Genomic DNA, 22,042 nt, shown 5'->3' with positions numbered 1-22,042 from the left:
CAGCAACCCATCAGCAGCAAAACAATACAATAACCCAGCCCATCAAAACAATACATACAGCATAACGTACAGTACCGACCCGACCACATCACTCTTCTTCTTCACGCAAGAATTCGACCCAGCAACGCATGAACGAGCAGCGAAATCAAAATCCAGCAATCCAGCAGCGACCAGTCGCATCAACCCGGCGAGAAATCCGCAAACCCATCAACCACCCTCACGTCCCCTTTCCCCCATTTTAAGGGATTTTCAAATCTTTTTACTGTTGTCTTGAAAAAGGGCAGAGGAATTCGAATTTCAAATTCAAAATTTCATCTGTATTCCCTCTAATCGGTCCTAGTTTTCCTCTATATAAACCACCTCCTACCCATCGGTGTTGGGGGCGAGCATAAAGGAGGGTTTTGAGTTGGAGTTCCTTGGCAATAGTCGTTTTACGCTTAAAATATTATACTTAGCTTTCTGATTCTAAGTTCTGAGAAGATCGCGACTCAGATTTTCTTAGCTTGCCGTTCGTATTCGAATTGTATAGTAGAAGAATCACTACTCTCAAGCTCGTTGTCGTCTCGAGTTCGCTGCCCCAAGAAGGGTAATTCCGCACCCTCTTATGTTCCTTTTCAGTGTAGCAAGCTATGTGTGTTCATTACTTGGTGTAGGGTCGATTATTAAGAGTATGTGGTTCTTTCATTTTAATCTTTGCTTTAACTTCGTTTTCCTGCGAGTCTCTGGGTAGTAAGCACGAGTCAAACATTAGGGAAGTTACTTTGATATTATATGTTGGTCGTTATATTCATTAGATCAATTTTGTATCTATATATTTAGTCGGATCTTTGTCTTGCTTTGTTCGAAATAGTTTAAAGTTCATTTGATCTCAACAATAGGTTTATCAGCTGCGTCGTTTGGATTATTCGATGTTTGTTCGAATTTGTCAATATGATAAGGAGGTTGTAGTCTTGGTGACCTGCCTTTGTTCTGTTCTCATTGTTATGGATTTTGTTAATACTATTTAAATTTGCCTAGTAGATGTGTCTAACTTATCTTCTCATTTAGTCGAGATTGTGTTTATGTCGTTTGGTTTTAATTCATGACACTGCTTGTAACTCCACTGTTGTAATGCATCAGTTAATTAAGTTTAATCCCATTTTCGATTATCAAGATAGCCTTTCACCCTCATTTGATTTGAAAATATCAATACCCTGAGCATGACATAGGTTGGACATAGTTTGTTATTATATTAGACATTACTACTCAACAAATGCCTTTTTTTTCTCATGAATGCTATAGTTTATGCTTTTGGAACTTAGGTTTGATGGATTTGTATGAACAAAGATGATACCATATTTAGTTATAGATATTTAACAATGTTTTCTTCCTCTACTAAGTAAATTTAGCATAATTCATTGTCCAAATTTGGCATGCAAAATGAATAACTAGTTTTATAGCTTTTTTTTTTATTGTTTTAGTATCTAACATTTTGTCCATCTATTTATCTTCTTTTAATTTCTGCCATAGGCATCATTTGCTTGTTATGACAAGTACAATTGATCAATTTGCTATAGTTTGAGTGTTGTCTAATATGTGTCTTCTTCTATTTTATTTTTCTTTTAGAACTTGTTGAAATACCCATCTTTTGTTTCCTACTAATATGAAACATGAGTGAATTGCTCAAATGACTTGGTATGATTTTAGCCTTTTGTTGGTGTTAGTTTAGCATTATTTATCGCCAAATATTTGTTGATATGATTTGGGGCTACTGATTTATACGAATGCTAATTTTTGTTCTCATTTTGCTACATGTGAACTCGTATGGAGTCCAAGGTGGACTCAAATCCTATCCCCTTCGCATTTCGAAATGGGCCATAAAGGCCTAAATTCATTTTTTCCCTCTCGAGTCAGCCCCATTGCAAGTAGTAAAGATGATGAACAGATTGAAGGCAGTACACAGAGCTGGAATTTGAAATTGCAAGCCTCCGAACGTCCAAAATGGGTCGTATACATGTTGTATATAGCAGTATACATTGATATACGAACTAAGTGTTGAAATACAGGTTGAAAGCAGAGACGCGGGTGTACAGGAGTCCAAAAATGGATTATATATGTTTGTACACTAATCTGCAGGTTCTGGATGCCGGTATACAAGGATATACAGTAGTATACGAAAGTTGTATACACTGTATAAAGGCAGTGGAGAATAGGCCAAAACCCTCCTAAATTCCAGTAGCAGATTTAATTTAAATGGGCTCTAGAAATTTGAATTTGGGCCAAAATCCCAAATTTGGCTTAACCTCTTCTTTCTTTGTTTTATTTGTTTTCTAACTAACCTTTTAGTTGAATTGGTTTAATTTAATTAAATTCCCCAAAAGATAAGCTATGTTCTTTATGTTAGTTTATTTTAATAAAGTTCCTTAATTTTATTGAATATCTTTAAAATGGTTTTCATACTTTAAATAACCAAATTGGTTTAAATTGTTATTTTAAAATGAATCAAATAAATTCTAATTTATTTAATTTTGTTAAAATCTTAATCACTTCCAATTTAATTCAAATATTTTAATTAATATTCTCTTTTCTTAAAAATTAAAAATTATTCTTTGTCTAACTATTTTCTCAAAGTTAATCAAATATTGTAAATTATTATTTTTTATGTTAAATCATTTTTCCAAAAAAATAGTTAAGGATTTAATCTAAGTCGTAGGATAACCGCATGTTAGTGGGCACTTCAAATGCCTTAAAAACCTTCTTGAAGTGTAAATGAGAACCTCTTACCCATTTTCTCTAAATTTTGAAAGACTTAATCTATTAGAGTCTTTTTAAATTAAGTTTTCTTAATTTCTTTAAAAAAATTAAGTGGCGACTATTTTCTAAGTATTTTTTTCAAATTGTTTTATACTTGAAACATTTCAAAAGTGATTTTTCTAAAGATAGTAAAATTACAGCGTAACAACGACTCCTTTAAAATTCGTTTATTCTTGAAATTCTTTTTAAAATGACTTAATTGAGTACTCAAGGAAGTTAATTTATGCTTATATTATTAATTTATGTTTCTACTAGAATTGTTGAAGGTACAATAAAAAAAAAATCCTTACAAATCTTTAATTTGTTCATCAACAATGTCATTTCTTCACATACAAGGATGAGATTTTGTGTTCTTTAGAAAATCCTCTGAGAGTTAATAACTTTGCATGCCCATATTTTTTGTATTTATGTTATTGTTATCTATTTTTACTAAATTTTATCACTAGATATTATGAGTACTTTAAGGATTGAAAGTTGATTGAAGTGTTAGTCAATTTTCTGAGGTATGTTATTTTAAAACATGAGAACTTTTCTGGTAAGAATGATTTGTTATCATCATTGGATATATCATAGTTTACTCGGTTTAATGTATGTTTTTTTTCTCGCTGTTTTGTTGTCTCCTTAAAATTGTATTGATTATTTTTCGTTTGGTATGTATATGATCTCACTTGGTCAAAACTTTCGTCCTTTTAATGTTTTTTCTTTTTTTCCTTCTCATTCAGCTCTACTATATATTTTTTGTGTGAGTTATGAGTATTTTCAGCAAGCTTAATTTGAAGAATATGAAACAAACTCTGCTCTAAATAAAAGTAATATCTTAAGCTACAAAAGATATGTCTATTAACATAGATTTGTTGTCCTTTATGTCCCAAGTCATTGTTGAGCCTTTGAGTTATCTAGGTTAGACTCATTTTTAATAATTTTAATGTTCGAGAATATTTCTTTAACATGAGTCTAGAATTCAACATTTTGATCTACTTGTACTTTCATAATGCAACAACTATACATACATATTTCTGAAAAAGTCGTAAAGTTGTATTGATGAAGCATCTAGAAAAGCCTTCAGAGCAGCAGTTTAATGAAGAATGAATTTCTAAAAGGGTCAACAATATTATTTGTTGTTGTTTCAAATTTATTTTTCTCCTTCTATAAATTTTGTTAGAATAACAAAGTAAGAATAATGAAAAGTGGTGAATGTTTGACCTCAGACAAGTAGATTGTCTCTAAAAAAAATTATTTATTTTGTTGTGGTGTACATTTTTAACGGTCTTAACTTATTTATAACTAATATTGATTATCAAAAACTTTTATATAATTTTTTTAACAAGGAGTTATTCTAACCATAAAATTATCAGTTATATATTTTTCATGTACAAAAAAATAGAAAAAATATGTTTAATCGCTACATAAAAACATCACTCAGTTTTAACAAGACAATTATTTCATCAAACATATATTATGATATATTATGTAAAAGATAAAAATGATTAGATATCAAGATATTTTAAATCATTCATTATATATTTAAAATTCTTGAGATATGTGATAATGTCAAATCATTTAATTTCTATTGAAATGTTTTTAAAATCTACTAAAATTTACTTCTTTTTTTCTTCTTATAACAGTTGATTATTGGAAAGGTTGTTCAAAAGCTTAGAAAGATTATTTATGCCCGCGAAGCGCGGGTAAATTACCTAGTATTCAAATATAAGAACAAATATGTACTACTAAACTTTGTTTTGGAGGAATAATCGAAAAAAAAGAGAAGGTTTTAGAGGAATTAAGGTGAAAGCTACTACATATATTTGAAGAAGAGATTATTGTTGGGATTGAGGAACTCAAAGGATGGCAAGACTTTCTAATGCTTTAAAAATAGGTCGATCCGCTTGTCTTCTCTCTGCTGCTCTCCGCTTTTCTCACTCCTTATTACCTAATTACTCCAAAATGACCATGTTTCTTCCTCATCGAAATTTCGCGATCATTGCCTCCGGCGCCGATGAGTTTGTCAGGGGACATGTCCACCCGAACGGTGTCGCCGTTATCACTCTCGATCGTCCTAAAGCTCTCAATGCAATGAACTTAGGTGAATTTTCAACTCTTTTACCTAATGTGGATCCTCGCCATTTATTCTTTACTGTCACTTTAGATTTCTCGTTTACAAGTTATTAATTAACACCTTTAATGCTGCTTTAGGATTGAGAGCCAAATGTTTGACTTTGAGCTACCTGTACGAGTGGGTAGCTTAATTACTTGTTCTATTTTGAATTATTGCCAAAAACAGGTCTAGTTGATCATTTGGTATATAATAAATCAAAGAAATACTATAATAATTTGTAGTTCTTCTTTCTATCTTTAGGGAATGATTTGCCCCTACACATAGTCTGCTACCGGGTTAGGTTAGCGGACCAGGATACCACAATGTAATTATTATTTTTATTGTTTTAAACTGATACTATAATCATTATTCTCATCATATCATCATCATTGTTACTCCCTTCGTTCCAATTTATTTATCTGTTTTTTGACTTGAAATGAAGGTTAAGAAAGTAAACAAGACTTTTAAATCTTGTATCTTAAACTAAAGATAGGTATAATGTACCAAAATGTCTTTTCATATTGAGACCGTGTGAAAAGTTGAAATTAAAGAGTTACTAAAAAGGAACAGTGTCATCATTTTTTGAACAGACTAGAAGGGAAAAGTAAGACTAACGAATTGAAGTTAACATTATCATTACCATTTGCATAGTTTGGTCTGTTGCATTCACGTTTCATTGAAATATGATGCAGATATGGATATCAAATACAAGAGTTTACTGGATGAATGGGAAACAGACCCAAGGGTAAAATGTGTTTTGGCTGCCAGTAGCTCCCCCCGTGCCTTTTCAGCAGGTAACATGATTTTCCTTATTTAGAGGAAAGATGCTTGCTGGACCTCTAGTTGGTAGTTTTGCACCATCTAATTATTAAAGTAGTTGTTACATTATCTCATTATTCATTTTAATTTAAAGTAGTTGTTACATTATCTTATTATTCATTTTGTTAGAGACCAACTATTAGATATGTTACATAGTAACCCCTGTGCTACTAAGAGTTGAGGGTGACCATTCATTGTCAATGCAGGATTGAATACTAGGGGGTTGTCACCGAATTTTGGGACAAAAGAGCAACTTCATGCAAAAGTTTTTTTTTCTTTTTCCCCCCCACAGAGATTTGTCTTACAGTTGAAAGTGTCTGTCCGTGTCTCATGTTGTATTGTATTTTTGGTGGTGTGTCAAAGCTGGTGTCATCCACAGTATATTTTGGAGTTTGCTATCTGTAATTTCATTTTCTGACGTTGTCTTGATTAGTTGATGCTAATAAGATGATGGATAACGGAAGTCCTAGTGATTTTACCTGCAGGTGGTGATATCAAGCAGATTGCAGCAAAAAAACAGCAGTCAGATATGATAGAGGTTTTGTATACTGTCCTTTAAACATGAATAGCTGATCATGATTCTGTCTACTCAGTTTAGCAAGTCCCATACTCACAACAAACTGCACTAGCTGTAGAACACACACTATGATTGTGGCAAACTGATTACCAACACCTTTTGTTAGTTCGCTTCCTAATAACTATCCAAAGAACCATTGTCTTAGTTGCAGTTATCAGTTATCTACAGAAAAATACAGGCAGGGCCTTTTTATCTGTGGTGAAAGAAGTAATTGACTAATAGTGTGGGGCCTAAGACTTTTTATATTTTGATATTTCGTAATTTTAAAAATTGGAAGATTTGTATAAAAGAGACATGAAATCAGATCACATAAAAAAGTAGTAATGGAAGATATGGAACATCATAGGCTCTGGAATAACAAGTAATGTTCCCTGTATACCGTAGAGAAAGTATTATGTGCAATCATAAGTTGCTTTGTGATGCTAGAATAAGAATGGGCTCGACAAACAATTCAAATAATTTTGCTCATCATAGTATTTACATTCATAGTGGAAACAAAGTGTTGTTGGTATATTTGAAAGTTAAATATAAATAGGTTTTATTAATTGTTAGTGACCATTCTCATAAATATCAAATTGTCCTCTTAGAAGTAAGAAATCACATTAATATCTAGTTTAAATAAACCCTGAAACAACTTGAATTTAACCAACTATAATGTATGATAATATGCTGCCATGAGAAGAATAACTGGACCTATAACTGATAAACAACATTGAGGCACATGATGCCTATTCCATCCTAAAGATACTCTAGTTATTACTAAGAAGTTATAGTGCCACACTTCTAATATAAACAAAATTTGTTTTCATAGGTCAATTTATAAATGTGTCAAATGGTTTTGCTCCCTGTAAAGATATGGCACTTGGACCTAACTTGCGCAAGTCCATATAAGAAAACCACCGGTCCATTCCCCAAGCAATGTGAGACTTTTACCCACTCTAACACCCCCCTTCACGCCCAGGCCCAACTGGAGCGTGGACCGAGAGTCCAAACGGGGATGAACCTGACTTTGATACCATGTTAAGATATGAGACCTGAGCCTAATTCAATCCCAAAAGCTAGCTCATGAGGGGAGGATTGCCCAAGTCCATATAAGGAGACTACTAGTCCATTCCCCAACCAATGTGGGACTTTTACCCACTCTAACACTCCCACTAGGTTCTTTTACTACTATCTAAGATCATCATTGGTTGTGCAGGATTAAGTGCATTGTCAAACTCAAATATAAGCATGCTAGATATTTATGGGCTTTTCTTTTAGCATACTTAGTTTGACACTGCATGTGAAAGAAGAGAACAGTCTAATTAATTTTGACTAGTCCTAACTGATAAACAATATTAATTACAATATTCTTAACACTCTTCCTCAAGCTCGTGCATACAAGTTGTATGTACCAAGCTGGTTTCAAATGTAACTGATACGAGAACCCTTGGGGAACTTGGTAAAAATATCTGCAAGCTCATCACTTGCAAGCTCATCACTGACTTCACGAATTTTGTAGCAATGTCTCTTGAAATTATCTTTTCTCTAATGAAGTGACAGTCAATCACTGAGCTCTTTAATGAAATATCAGTTTTGGTGCATATGAAGAACAACGCAGTTATCAGTTATCACATACAAGTTCCTTCTCCTTCTGACTGATTTCTCATACTTCCATTCTTTAAACAATTGTTCGATCCAAAATAGCAACCATGTTATTTCTTGTTCTTGCAAGACAACAAATTACCTCCTGCCAGAACACAATGTCTAGACGTAGAACCGCCTATCAGACAGTGATACTTCTCCATCAACGTATGTGTATACAACAATTTGTTCATGACCTTGTTCCTCAAAAACTAATCCTTTACTTATGGTTGATTTTATATATCGAAGAATTTGAATAATTGCACCCCAGTGACTATCACAAAGAGAGTCCATAAACTGTCTTACAACACTCGCACCAAATGCAATGTATGGTTGATTCACTATGAGGTAGTTCAACGTACCGATCAGCCACCTATATCTTCTGGGGTCTCTAAGGGGTCGTTTGGTTTGAATACAAGTTATGATGGGATTAGTTATGACGTGATTAGTTATATGCTCAGATTAGTTATGATGGGATAAGTTATGCTGAGATTATTTCTTATTGAGTGTTTGGTTTGTTGTATTCAAAATAATATGCATTATATAAATTTTAAGAACAAATTATTGGTTTACAAAAATACCCTTCATGAATGTGAAAAGTGATATATAAAAAGGGTTTAAAGGGATATCTTTGTCATTTACCTATTTTATCCCGGGATAAGTTCTCCCGGAATTACTATATTACCCAAGGGGAAGGATAACTTATCCCGAGAGTAATTATTAATCCCGGGATAAGTTATCCTGGACTTGCCAACTAAACAACAAATTAAGTGGCACTATAATTTAATCCCAGGACTATTTGGTGTTATCCTTCACACCAAACGACCCCTAAGGGCTCCCCTATCATGGCAAAAAACCATAGCATTCGGATCCACAAGTGTGACAATGGGTCTACGACATGTCATTCATATCTCCTCAAGAATATATAGAACATACATAACGTCGTGAGATAACATTGCTACAATTTAGTTATACCATCCTGATCATTGCCCGTGATGACAACATCAACATAAACTACCAAAAATGCACATATTTGGAGCAGTGTGTCGATAGAATACATAATGAACAACCTCGTGGTGAGTCATGCCAAACTCCTAAATAACCGTGCTAAACTTACCAAACCATGCTTGAGAAGATTGTCTTAGACCATATAGAGACCACAATAGCAAAATTGGGTGGTTTCTCTATATATACTTTATCCTCAAGATTGTCGTGGGGAAAAACTTTCTTGAACTCCAAATGATAAAGAGGATAATGGTGTAAAGTAGCCATAGAAAGAAAATGATGGACAAATGCAATTTTAGCCATGACTGAATGTATATTGCAATCAAGTCCATGATCTGAGTATAACCTTTAACCATTAGACATTTCTTGAGTAGATCATTTTACATTTGAGCCAACTTTGACAGTTTGACTGCATAGCCCCATCAACAACCAACATTTGCCAGGAGTTTGAGAAATAAGCTTCCAAGTACCACTAGCATGTAAAGTAGATTTTTGTTAACAAATAAGAAGTGTAAAATAGGCATCACCTCAATTATAACGTGGCCTTCCTAGATGAGGAAAGGCTTGAACGATAGACTTAGGATTACTAATAGAAGACATGGATGCTACAAATGCATGTTGTTGTGATGATAGACGGTAATAACTCAAACCAACATAGCTGGAGTTGGGATTATGATTGGAGCAAATACCACTTCGAAGAGCAACTGAAGGACTAGGAGAAGCCAAGTCTGCAACAGGTGAAGGATCTGAAGCAAGGCGTGAATCAGTTCACCCTGATGGGAGTTTATGATGATGATAAGTTAAGAGAGGTGGAGCTAGTGGAGGAGATGAAGGAGAGGTACTTGAAGGTTGTGGTGCTGATGAAGGAGAAGTCCTAATAGGATCCCTAGAAGGCGATATAGGTAAAACTGTTGTGGGAGCAGGAGAGGTGTAGATAGAATCCCCTAAAGATGGTTGAGGTAAAGCTTGAGATGTCAGAATTGTCAGAAGATAAAGATGTGAAATAAGGTTGATTTTCGAAAAATTTGACATCAACTAACATAAGTTAATAATGTAGGTTAGGTGAGCAACAACGATTTCTTCTTAACTTGAGAATAACCAGGCAACACATATTTGGGAGCACGGGGGGCTAATTTATTTTTCCCAGTGATTAAGTTATGAATAAACCATGTGCTCCCAAATATATGAGGAGGACCAAACTACAAAGGTGATTTTGGGAATAAAGTTGTGTGTAGAACCTGATTTTGGATGACATATCCACAGAGTTTAGAAGGCTGTGATTGGTCCAAAGGATGGGTCACAGACGGATTTCTCGGTTATCAAAAAAAAAAAAAAAAAAACCTGATTTTGGATGACATAGAAAGACATACAATTAATCAAATAATATGTTGTGAGAACCACATCATCCCAAAATTGCAATGGCACATGCGATTGTATAGGTTAAGTGGGAGCTGTCTATTCTTCCTGTGTCATCTACCCTGTTTTGTTAAGAGGTATAAGGACAAGATTTTTGATGAATAATCCACTTGATGGCTGCTAAGCGGCCAAGCCCATGATGGCCAACTCAGGCTAAAGTGGTCCATAGGCTGCTAAAGCGGTCCTAGGCCGCTAAAGCAGCTACACAACAGGCTGGCACCAACCAAAATAGCTAAGTCCCAACGGACTCCGATCGGGTGCTCAGGATTGGTTCGGAACCTTGTGCACACAAACAAACTATGCTACTCCAACAAATTTGAGACAGAGATGTCGAAACTTTCATTTGAGGTCGTCTCGACAAAACGTGGGTCCCACACCTAAGGCTCCGTTTTAGCCAAAAGACACATAGTTGCTTAAAATGAGTCCGAAAGCCTCGGGATCTGAACGAAAGGTTCATCCAGACTAAATTCGACGTTCCAGAGCTAGCAGAACCATCAAAATTACATTATGAGGTTGTTTATCTGAAGTTATGACCGAAGTCAACCGTTCAAACTTCAAAAGCTGCAAAATAGGAAAATTTGCTTAAAAACCAAACGTACGATCCGGTGACTGAACTATCAGTCCCAACAAGTCACAAATGATTTGGGACGCTATAGGAAATCTCTAAACCCCGAAAATACTAAAAACGGAGAAAATGACCTAGAGGGTCATTACAACAGACCTCAGTAAATGTCGCAGCAAGGCGATAACAACAATGTCTCACCAGGTGGAGAGTTTCATGGTCACCGGAAAAATGCGCGGTGATGATCTCTTCTTCCTCCGGAATGTCCCTGGTGATTGTTCAATGAGAATTTTAACACTAGGACTCTATTAGCATGTGAAAGAAGAGAACAAGGAGGAGAAAACTCAGCTTGATTATTCCTTCAAGCTAATGGGTCTTAAGTAGTAAATATACAAGTGTTAAGATGGGAAACAATATTCTGCCTGATTATATAATCAATCTAATTTATTCTGGCTTATCCTAATTGATAAACAGTATCATTTACAATATTCTTAAATCTTTCAAACAATGCACGTATTCCTACACAACCAATGAGGTGCTTGTTTAATGTTTTTACCATCTTAGTCTATCATGACCCTTGTTTAATGTTTTTACCATCTTTGTCAATCATAGTCCTTCTCGTGGCATGTGTGCACACCTGCTGTAGTTTATGTACATGCATGTTAAGTTATTTCATGTTAAAAATTGTAGGCTCTCTTTTTCAGGTTCACACGTGATTCTTGGAGAATGTTAACACCAAAGCATCACCAGTTCATGCTTCGATCTTATTCTTTGCACTTTATTCAGCAGTTTTATATTCCCCCCTTGTAATGCTTGAATGTGTTATTTTATGCTTATATTCAATTGAATACTGCAGCTGAGTTAGGAGGCCTCTGTGTAAAAGTAGAAATCAATATCCTTTCCTGTTATATGTAAACAGGTATTCACAGCTGAGTATCCTATAATATGTAAAATCTCCGGGTACAAAAAGCCTTACATCAGCTTCATGGATGGCATTACAATGGGCTTTGGAATTGGTTTATCTGGTCATGGTTGTTACAAGGTTATTACAGAGGTAGTTCTCTACCCTTGTGGAGAATTACTCGTTTTAGCAAGTAACATCTTATTTACACTTCTTATTTTTCTCTAGAGGACTGTTCTAGCGATGCCAGAAAATGGAATTGGGTTGTTTCCAGATGTCGGCTTTTCCTATATAGCGGCACATGGTCCTGGAGAAGGCACAGTTGGTATATTTTCTTATATTCAGTTGAGTGTTTCTTGCTGAGTAAATTCCAATAACGCTATCTTGGTGCATGAAAAATTACTAAAAAGAGAAATAAAAGATGGAAACTCATATAACTGGGGCATAGATCTCTCTCCTCTCTAATAGCTTAAGTTTGGTAATTGAGCTCTGTGATCTGGGGATGGAAGATTACAGAAAGTATTGAAGAATATCTAGCACTTGCGGAGCCAGGATTTTCACCAACGGGTTTCAAAATATGAAAGGTAAACATACAAAGAAGCCAAAGGGGGTTCAACGTCTATTATATTTACATTAAAGATAATTTTAATCATATATAAATAATGTAATTTTCCATCCAAGAGTGCTCGAATGAACCCCCTAGGCCCTAGCTGGCTCCGTCCCTGATATCTAGGTGCTAAAGTCAGCAAGAGAAGCATGCTTCCATCAGTGTCTGTATGTTATTGAATGCTATTGATTGGGCTTCTAAAATTTGGAGGTAGGAATTATGATCAACATTTCAGAACTTTCTAAGGTGTTTGAGGTGATTTCCTTCTTTGATGAATTTTAGGAAGAAATATGATAAGTTTTTTGATCTGTAACTGAGGAGCCTTTCAGTTGTTTGTTTGATGAAAGAACACTTATTAACACCCTAATACCACTTCAGGCATTTCCACCTGTTCAGTGTTGTCAAAACCATGCTTAAAGTGCGATTAAGAGCTGAAGTGAGGTGCAAAACATGTTAAGCGCTTTGCCTCACTTAATGTGCACTTCAATGTCGTCATCAAGTCTCTAAATCATACTTTTTCTTTCTAATAAGCATCTCCCGAAGAGATGACACTAAATGGTTGATATTTCACTTTATCGTAATTTCTTTATCCGAATTTATTTGTACATATATTTTCTGTTCATTCTTATTATTATTAGTCTTGGACTAAACATACATTTTTGTATTTTTTTCTCCATTGCACCAGTTTTCATTAAAGGCGATACTTTAGTCATGCTTAAAGCGCCACTGGACCTTAGAGCTTTATTGTGTTTTCCGCTTTTGATAAAACTGCACCTGTTGTTCATAAACACATCCCTTTCATGTTCACAAAGCAATTATTGTTTTATTTCTGAAGAACATGGACATTAGCTCTCTGTTTGTACATTACCTGGTGTGGATCCTCTTACTAAACATTCAAGACTAACGCAATATTAGGACTATGAAGGTTGATTGTGATTTTAGTAAATGTACTCTTGAGTTCTCTGATTTAAGTGATAACCAAAATGAGGTCATCCGTGCAAGCGCTGGTGAAGTAGATCTGTGGTTGCAGACAAATGTTACACTTATATTTGTCAATGGCTAAGCATGATCTTGAACCATGGGGAAAACCTATTGAGAAGCAATAGTGACTAAGAGGGTGTTTGACTACGCTTATAAGCTGGTTAAACTGGCTTATAAGCATTGTTAAGCTTTATCTACGCATTTGGTAAACACCAAAGTATTTATAAGCTGTTATTAAAAGCAAAAAGCGCAAAAAAGCTCTAAGATATATTGGCTTTCAAGCGCAAACCACAAATAAAGTGTGGACTTTAATGAAAAAAGGCACAAAGGGAGAAAAGTACAAATATATATGTTTAGTCCAAGGCTAATAATTATAAGCATGAGTGACAAATATATGATCAAAGAAATTGATTTTTTTTAGGATAAAGTGAAATATCAGTAGTTTAGTGCCGCCTCTGTAGAAGAGGCTCATTGACAAGGAAAAGTAATCCTTAGCACCTTGATGGCGACACTAAAGTGCACATTAAGTGAGGGAAAGCGCTCAACACTTTTTGAGCCTCGCTTCAGGGCTTAAGCTCACCTTTGATAACACTGCTTATAAGTCAGGCGTTTAAAAGCCAAAATTAGCTTAACGCCATAACTTGTTTATCCCCAATTTCTGATTTTGTAGCTTATAAGTACTTTTGGTTTGACCAAGTATTTATAATTTTATCCTTCGTATTTTTTCTAATTCTCAAAATATCTTTCCCAAAACAGAACTCCCAACTTGCTCTTCACTTTGTGTCAGTTGTTCCTTCTTTTCTTTACAAGGATACTTTTAAATTAATAATATTTTGAAATTTTTTTAAGGATATTTTAGTCGTTGTAACAAAAGAACAACTTAACACTTTTTTACCAAACACATAACTGTTTATTAGCAGTTTCAACATTTCTATCCCAACACATCACTGCTTGTTTATAAAATTAGTTTAATAAAATAATTTGACTTCTGTTTCATATCAGAGGTAGTGGAAGAAAATCATTAAGTAATAATGGAAAAATTAGTTTGATACTCAAAGTTAAAATTGAAGGTTCTTATATCAATTGAAACTAATAAAAGATCTGAAAGTTTATAGGATAATATTACTAATGACAATCCTGGCAGACATCTTAGAATCATAGAATATGCAAAAATGGAAAGAGTGTCGTATAAGTTGTTACAATGGGAGTAATTTTTAAAATGGATAAAGATGCCAAGTGAGAACTTTCTCACTTTTCTGCTAATATCTATCCATATTTTGTTGGCGTGAGATACTGATTAACGATGTATGTGTGGTGTTATCGTTGAACTATCTTCTCCACTCCTTTCCTATGTGTGTGCTTAATCAATTCATCTATTGCAGGTGCTTATCTTGGATTGACTGGAAGTAGGATATCAACACCTGCTGATGCTCTCTATGTTGGTCTGGGAACTCATTATGTCCCTTCTGCAAATTTGGGAACATTGAAGGAAGCTTTGCTTGCCACTAAATTGTATGTCCCAATATTATTCTTTTAGTAATGTGAAGTTCATGCACTAAATGTCAATTTTTTTTAATCAATTACTCAGATCCATGAGACATGCACAACTCCTTTCCCTTTTGAGTCTCTTTATCTGTGCATGTTAAAACTATTTGTGTCCACATTCCTTAGGTTGTGCCTTTTCTCTTCAAATCCTTTAATGGCTTCGCTTTGGGGGAAGAGATTCCCTAAGTTGGGTAAACTTTTGCTCCTTTAAAACTTTTTTAGTGCTTCTGTTGCTATATTCTAATCAACACTTCATGAGGCACATCTGGTCTTCAGCTTTCTTCTTCAGAATATTGTTTCTTATGCCTTCTGACAAGTGTGTATTATGTTACTGATACAAATCAATCCAGTTATATATTTCAACTTTGAATAAGTTGTTCTGTTTTGTTAAAACAGCTCCGAGGATCCAGATGAGGAGATAAAACAACTGTTGACGAAATATAGCAATAACCCTAATTCAGAACCCCGTTTGAAGTCACTTTTACCCAGAATAATTTCTACTTTTGCTGGTAACAAGTCCATTAGAGAGATACTAGAGGAGCTAGAAAATCATCAGCAAAGCACTGATACATTGGGTAAGGTTTAGCAGTAAGAACTTGTTTGGATTGACTTATTTTAAGTGTTTTCAAGTCAAACTAGCTTTTAAACGCTTTTGGAATGTTTGGGTGATTTTAAAAAGCGCTTATAAGCCTGAGTTTGAGCTAAAATGATAAAAATAAGCCAAAAGTCAATTAAGCTCTAAGACTTATTTTTAAGCAGGCTTAGAAGTAAGACTTTTCTTCATATATGAGTTCATGTGCTCTCTTTTTTATACCATGTGTATATCGCGTTAATTAATAATTATATATATGTAAAAAGAACAAATTATTATGTGCATATTATATTATTGACTACAAAATTTTTAAAAATAACACACATTTTTTACGATAAAAAGTTTACTTAAAGAGGAACATGATAATTCATTACCACATTAATAATTAAGTAGTAAAATCAAATGTAGTGAATATAATTTCGCCATTAATATCAAAAGTCGAAATCATATTGGTATTGATTAAGAGTTTATTTATTTTTAAATAAAAAAATTAGATATCCAAGGAAAAAAGTCAAAATTGTCGTGTATCAATACCAAAGTCAGAATTTATGTAGCAAAATTTCAATTAATTTAAAGTTACTTTTACTTATTATAAATTTTAAATAAAGAAACATATAATAAATACTATATAATTTTAGTTGATTTAAAAGTTCATAACTATTAAGAGTTTTTACATAAATATTAGGATAATAGTTAAATGACGATTATTTGAAGAAAATAGCAAATGTCATTTTTGTTTATTGTAAAAAAATTTTAACAAATGATAAAAAGTTCAATCAACATTTCTAAAATGTTCATCCTTTTAATATAATTTGGAAGATATAGATTAATTTATCCATAAATGAATCTCATATGTTATTTAGGTGTAAAACTTAGAGGCATGCTTTATTTACATTTTCATGTGCAAGTTAATTTTGTTGACAGTGGCAGAATGGGCAAAGGATGCTCTGCAAGGGCTTAGTAAGGGGGCCCCTTTTTCTCTCTGTCTCACCCAAAAGCTCTTCTCTAAGGTAGCATCTGCACGTGGCAAAACTGAGAACGACTTATCCAGGGTGAGCTTATGTAGTGTTTCTTCCTCTAAAAGTTTTTTGATCTTCTGGTTTTTCACTAATGATTAAATTCTGTCATCTTTAACACTCAGCTCACTGGTGTCATGAGAACTGAATATCGCATTGCTTTAAGGTCCACTCTACGGAGCGACTTTGCTGAAGGTGTCCGAGCAGTCTTAGTGGACAAGGATCAGGTTTGTTATGACTGCATAAATGTTGGCTTTCTGGTTTCTGAACATGAAAATGTCATGGTCCTCCCATTTTAATTGTTACCCACCTTACGTTATTAGGTAATTTTAGATAAAGTTTCTGCTTTCGAAAATTCAGACTTCATATCATTGAAATTTCAACCAATTTTACATGCAATGCAGATATCTATGACTAAAGTCTGCACACATGAAAAAATTAAAAGGGTACTAAATATGTTTGTTAGATTTGTTGTTTTGACAAATTGATGGCCGAGGTTTGTTTTTATGGTATATGGAACTTATGTTTCAAATTCAAACTAATCTGGAGTAGATTTGGGAGTTGAATCAGACAACTGAAATTTAGCCATTTTTAACATGTGTTACATGACTGAAGCGTAGACATACATGAAAAAATAAATAAAAGATTGTTAAATAAGTTTGTTAGATCTGTTGTTGTTTTTGACAAATTGATTATTGTTGTATGTTCCATATGATATATGAAATTTATATTTCAAATTTGAACATATAGAAAAGATTTGAGTGTTGAATTATTTTAATTCGAATAATAAAAAAAATTCAGTTGCACATGACTAAAATTTTTAGCCAATTTTTTATTGCACTTCAGTTAAAAATGTTTTGCATTGTTTTCAAAATGGGTAAACTTGCAAAAAAAATAATTAAAAGATAAAGACACAAGTTATATGGCAACTCTAAAAGCGAGTATTTGTGCACTTAGACCATTTGACAAGTGTAGTGTATTTTCCTTGGTAAGGATTAGAATTGGAGTTTAGTTAATACCCGAAACAATCAGCAGATGCTTAAGACTTGTGAGGCACTATTTATGATTTCAACACACAATATCTGCTACTCCTCACAACTAGCTTAAACCGTGAGTTCTCTTACTATTATGAAATTGATCACCAAGAAAGATCGGGTAATTAGAATCAATACCAAACTGATCATTTTCTTTTTCTTATTCTCTAAAATGTTGATGAAAAAAAAGAACTCTTTGTTCCATTGTTCCAAATTGTTTCTTTCAAGCTTTTATTTTTCCTTTTTAAGTTCCTCCTTGGGTAACTTTGTTATTCTCCATTAGGGCTCCTAACTTCCTTTGTGGGAATTTCACCTTTACATTCCCTTCGGGCCTTGGCCCACCACTTCCTTATATTGTTAGGAGTCGTTTGGTGTGAAGTATAATAATCTCAGGGATAAAATGTATGCGTTTGGTTAGAGATATTAGGTAGTCCTTGGATTATTTATCCCACCATTTTTACCATAGTGATGGGATAAGTTATCCCATATATATGGTGGGATAACTTATCCCGGAATAACTTGTTCCTAACTAAACGACAATAACTTATTTTTTGGGCTTCTTACGTAACTATACAGGTGACAATTTGGATTTCAATAAATTGACTGTTTGTAAATGTAATGTATCGATATTGTATAGATAGTAATTTTCAATAAATTGACCGTATATAAATATATATATATATATATATATATATATATATATATATGATGTATAACTATGTATTAGAGATATATAAACCTCCATAAACACTATTTATATAATATTTATACATTGCAACGATTCATTTTCCTCAATGAGCTGCTTTTTATGTCTAATATTGACTAATTCAAATCTTGTATAAACAATCTCAAATTTTAGATATGAACTACTCTTGATATTTTGAGTCTTTAATATATTATTCACTCTCAAATTTAAATGTATTGGGAGTGATAATACAGGTATACTTAACCATAAACATGAATGTAATAGTAATTAAGTATACTTAAATACCTGAATATGAGATCCCTAATGATGGAAAAATGCAAATTTGACCACTTCAGCTAAGAATTGAAGAATTTTCATCATTGTAACACTTTGAGGAAGTGTTCTAGAGAGAGAGGGGCAGATCATCATTTCAGAAGTAAATATAGATAGGTGGAATTAGGGGGCCAATGGAGGATATTTGGATTCAATAAGAAGAAGAATGAAAAGAGGAAGAAAAGAAGGCACTTCGCCTGTAATAACATTAGTCGAACGACCATTTTACATAATAAGTGATAGTTGGGCTATCTTGGTAAGGAATTTTGATTTAATGGACATTTTGTCTAATTATTTATTTATTTGTTATGGTCTTTTCTTTTGAAGTCTTAGCTCCATAGTCATTTCATTAGTTCCATAAGTATTCTTTTATTATTATAGAATTGTGACTAGAATTACACGCTCTTCCCGTGTTTTGAAGATGGTTTTAGAGTTATGAAGTTGAAAATGATTGATTGAGGATGGTTGTGATCCAATTTGTTTATATTCGTTGGTTCTATTGTCAATTCTGGAACATGGAAAATTTTAAATAGTCCTAAAAATATGGGAAACTCTATCCAATTTTTGTAAAATTTCTGTTAAGACATGCTTTGGAATTCTAGCTCTTAGTGGGTGACGGTCCTTTTTTGTACCAAGCTCTAGTTAAGGTGTAGTGGATAAAAGTTGGTGATGATTTTTTATTTTTTATTTGGCAATAATGGTAGTATATTGTTCTGTGGGTATTAAGGATTCCTAAAAATATTAAGGATTTTGTTTTCAGAAGCCAAAGTGGAAACCAAGTTGCTTGGAGGAAGTTGAGGATAGGAAGGTGGAAGCTCTTTTCGAACCTCTGAGCCCAGATATTGGAGAATTGAATGTGTGAGCATATCCTGAATCTTTCCAGCGGTAAGGATCAAACAAATGATTCTCTTTTCATTACAACACAACTAACTAATTAATGAAGTAGAGTTGGTTAAAAGGATTTATGTGAATACCTTCAACCACTCCATCCTATTACTTACTGTTCTCTCAATTTTATACACATATATTTGCTTTTGGAGTCGCTATTTAACAAATGCTCCATATATAATTTTAGAATAAGTTTATCTGCTTTTTGGAATAATTCAAGCATACGCAAGTGAGGTTGAAAAATTTGTCTCCCAACTGTGTGAAATTGTCTCAAGTCTCAGGCATGTGTTTTGCTATTATTTTTTTTGTTTGAATTTTATCAGTTCAACCCTCAGATAATCCAAATAAGCTCAAATTTAAATCATAAGTTTCATATATCATACGCATGTGGTTAGATGTATGTGTTGAGTTGCAATTTTTCATTTTGATCTCTTTAAAAGCAACAATCATCTATGGCAGTGATTCATCAATCATCTATTTCTTGTGTTTATCAAACAGGTATGCCCAGCCAGCCAGCCCTCTTTCACAGATAAAGATTGGCCTAATTGTTGGCGAATTCGTTCGAGTCGTAACTTCTCACATATGTAACTTATATTACAATAGTACACTTCATATATGTTCGTTCAATCACATATATTATATGCTACTAAGATATGCTTCCCGTAATTGTTTTAATAATATTTCACTCTAACAGTAGAATTGAGTATGAAAGTTCAAAATCATATACTTTCAGATGTTTTTTGTGAGTTGGTAAAATTTTAGGGTCAAAGTTGAGTTTTACGGTTGGGGTCTGCGGACCGTAGAAGGTTCTACGGGCCGTAGACCAATCTCATCAAAAGTTGGCTAGAATTTAGGCTCCAGTACTTGTTCTATGGTCTACTTGTTCTACGGTTGACCAGTACGGATTGTAGAAAGTTCTACGGTCTGTAAGTCACACCCGTAGACCAGTCTGATAGTTATTTTAAGGGGTTTTCGGGTCTTTTCCCTATGTGTTTAATACCTAAAACTATGTCGTTTTGACCCCTATTCTAAGCCATATATAGGTATTTTAAGTCCTAAAACTACCCGTTCTAAATCGTTCTCCTAAAATCACAAATTCCCTCCAAGTTCTTCCCCCAAATTTCTCTCTAAAGCTAAAGGAAGAAGAAGCTAAGGTTTCACTTCAAGATCTCCAATTCCCCATAGCTTTTGGGCCTTGATCAAAGGTATGTTAGTATTCACCAATGGAGTCCTTTTCTCCATTGGGTGCCAAACGATACTAATTTTTACAAGTTCAATTCTCAATTCAAAGTTAGAGTTTTATTCAATTTCCATGGTATCTTTTCAATTATGATTCAATTAGCTATTTTCTATCTTCTATTGCATGACTTTAAGTAATTACATATTTTTGAGTTGAATTCATATGAACCATGCATGATCCATGATTTTTTACTATGAACATAAGATGATGTTTATGAACTATGAATTTATGACGATATGCATACTTTTATGAAATTGATGTAAATGACTTGAGGATGCTTTAAGATGAAAGTATCAATGAGATTGCGAAAGGTTTTCTTACATACTGCTATGATCATGATTGTGAAAGGTTTTTTCACACAAGGATTCATAAAGTTGAAAGGTTTTCTTAACTAAGTCGAATAAAGATTTAAGGAGCTATTCTAAATGACTTTTAGCTTGGATTGGTAGCTTAATTGTGCCTTTCTATGGATAATGATATGAATATGATTAATGACTATTCCGTGGAATTTTACTTAGCACCAAGAGGATATTGAGATGGAGGCTCTTTCATTAGTAGAGGTCAGGTCTCTAGTAGTAATCTCCTTGTCCCTAACTACGTGCCCCCATGGGATGTCTTAGCTAGTGGATCCACATAAGCTATAAGTTATGGTCCTTACCTTGGCAAGTAGGACATCTCTTTTTGGTATGGGATACACATCGGATTCCATATTTTATCTTACATGGTCTATGTCGATCAATGGTAAACATCCCACAATAATGAACTAGGTTACTTTCAAAGTATCTCACAAAGTGTTGTAATATGTTAAGTTTGCATTGACCATGATTATGACTTGTGTTTTCTAACCTCTTATCTTATGTTTTTGTTTGGTCATTGCATGTCACGTAAAGTCCTTTTATCATGATTTCATATCGTATATGCATTGCTATCATACTTAGTACATTACATGTACTAATGCATACTTAGTACATTACATGTACTAATGCATATTTGTGCCTACATTGTTTCACTAATGTAGGGTCCGATGCTCCTACCTCGCATACTTGTGGCTAGTTGATCTCTCCTTGCGGATTCGAATATTGGTGAGTCCTCATGTTTCGAGGACCAAGACACTTTTATAGCTTTTCATTATTTTAGTTTTCAGACATTGTATGTGGTGTATGTGTTACGTCCTAACCAATTCTTTGATATATTAGACGTCTTGTTGAGACTATGTTAGACTTCCGCTTTGTCAATCTCTTTTATGATATGAGAATATTTCTTTTGAAATATTTATTTCTATTATCTTGTATGATGTATAAGTGTCTTGTGTAGGGCCTTTCGGGGTTCA

At 33.7% G+C, this 22,042-nt stretch overlaps 1 protein-coding gene across 2 annotated transcripts; it reads left to right on the top strand.

Moving 5' to 3' along the window:
* The first annotated feature begins 4,534 nt into the window (after positions 1-4,534).
* Positions 4,535-20,183, top strand: LOC102594263 (3-hydroxyisobutyryl-CoA hydrolase-like protein 4, mitochondrial). Of its 2 annotated transcripts, none has more exons than XM_006338100.2 (11): positions 4,535-4,876; positions 5,581-5,682; positions 6,193-6,245; positions 11,810-11,944; positions 12,020-12,116; positions 14,762-14,891; positions 15,321-15,499; positions 16,441-16,568; positions 16,658-16,759; positions 19,345-19,469; positions 19,971-20,183. In XM_006338100.2, the coding sequence occupies exons 1-10, from the start codon at positions 4,639-4,641 to the stop codon at positions 19,444-19,446; spliced, it is 1,266 nt and encodes a 421-aa protein (XP_006338162.1). In that variant the 5' UTR covers positions 4,535-4,638; the 3' UTR covers positions 19,447-19,469; positions 19,971-20,183. The 2 variants fall into 2 exon arrangements, with proteins under 2 accessions (XP_006338162.1, XP_006338163.1); XM_006338101.2 differs by having other exon boundaries at positions 19,968-20,183.
* Positions 20,184-22,042: the final 1,859 nt, after the last annotated feature.

Source organism: Solanum tuberosum, unplaced genomic scaffold (assembly GCF_000226075.1).
Source record: "Solanum tuberosum cultivar DM 1-3 516 R44 unplaced genomic scaffold, SolTub_3.0 scf00003, whole genome shotgun sequence".
Classification (NCBI taxonomy): domain Eukaryota; kingdom Viridiplantae; phylum Streptophyta; class Magnoliopsida; order Solanales; family Solanaceae; genus Solanum; species Solanum tuberosum.
The sequence above is the reverse complement of the archived record's forward strand: the minus strand, read 5'-3'. Positions and strand labels throughout refer to the sequence as shown.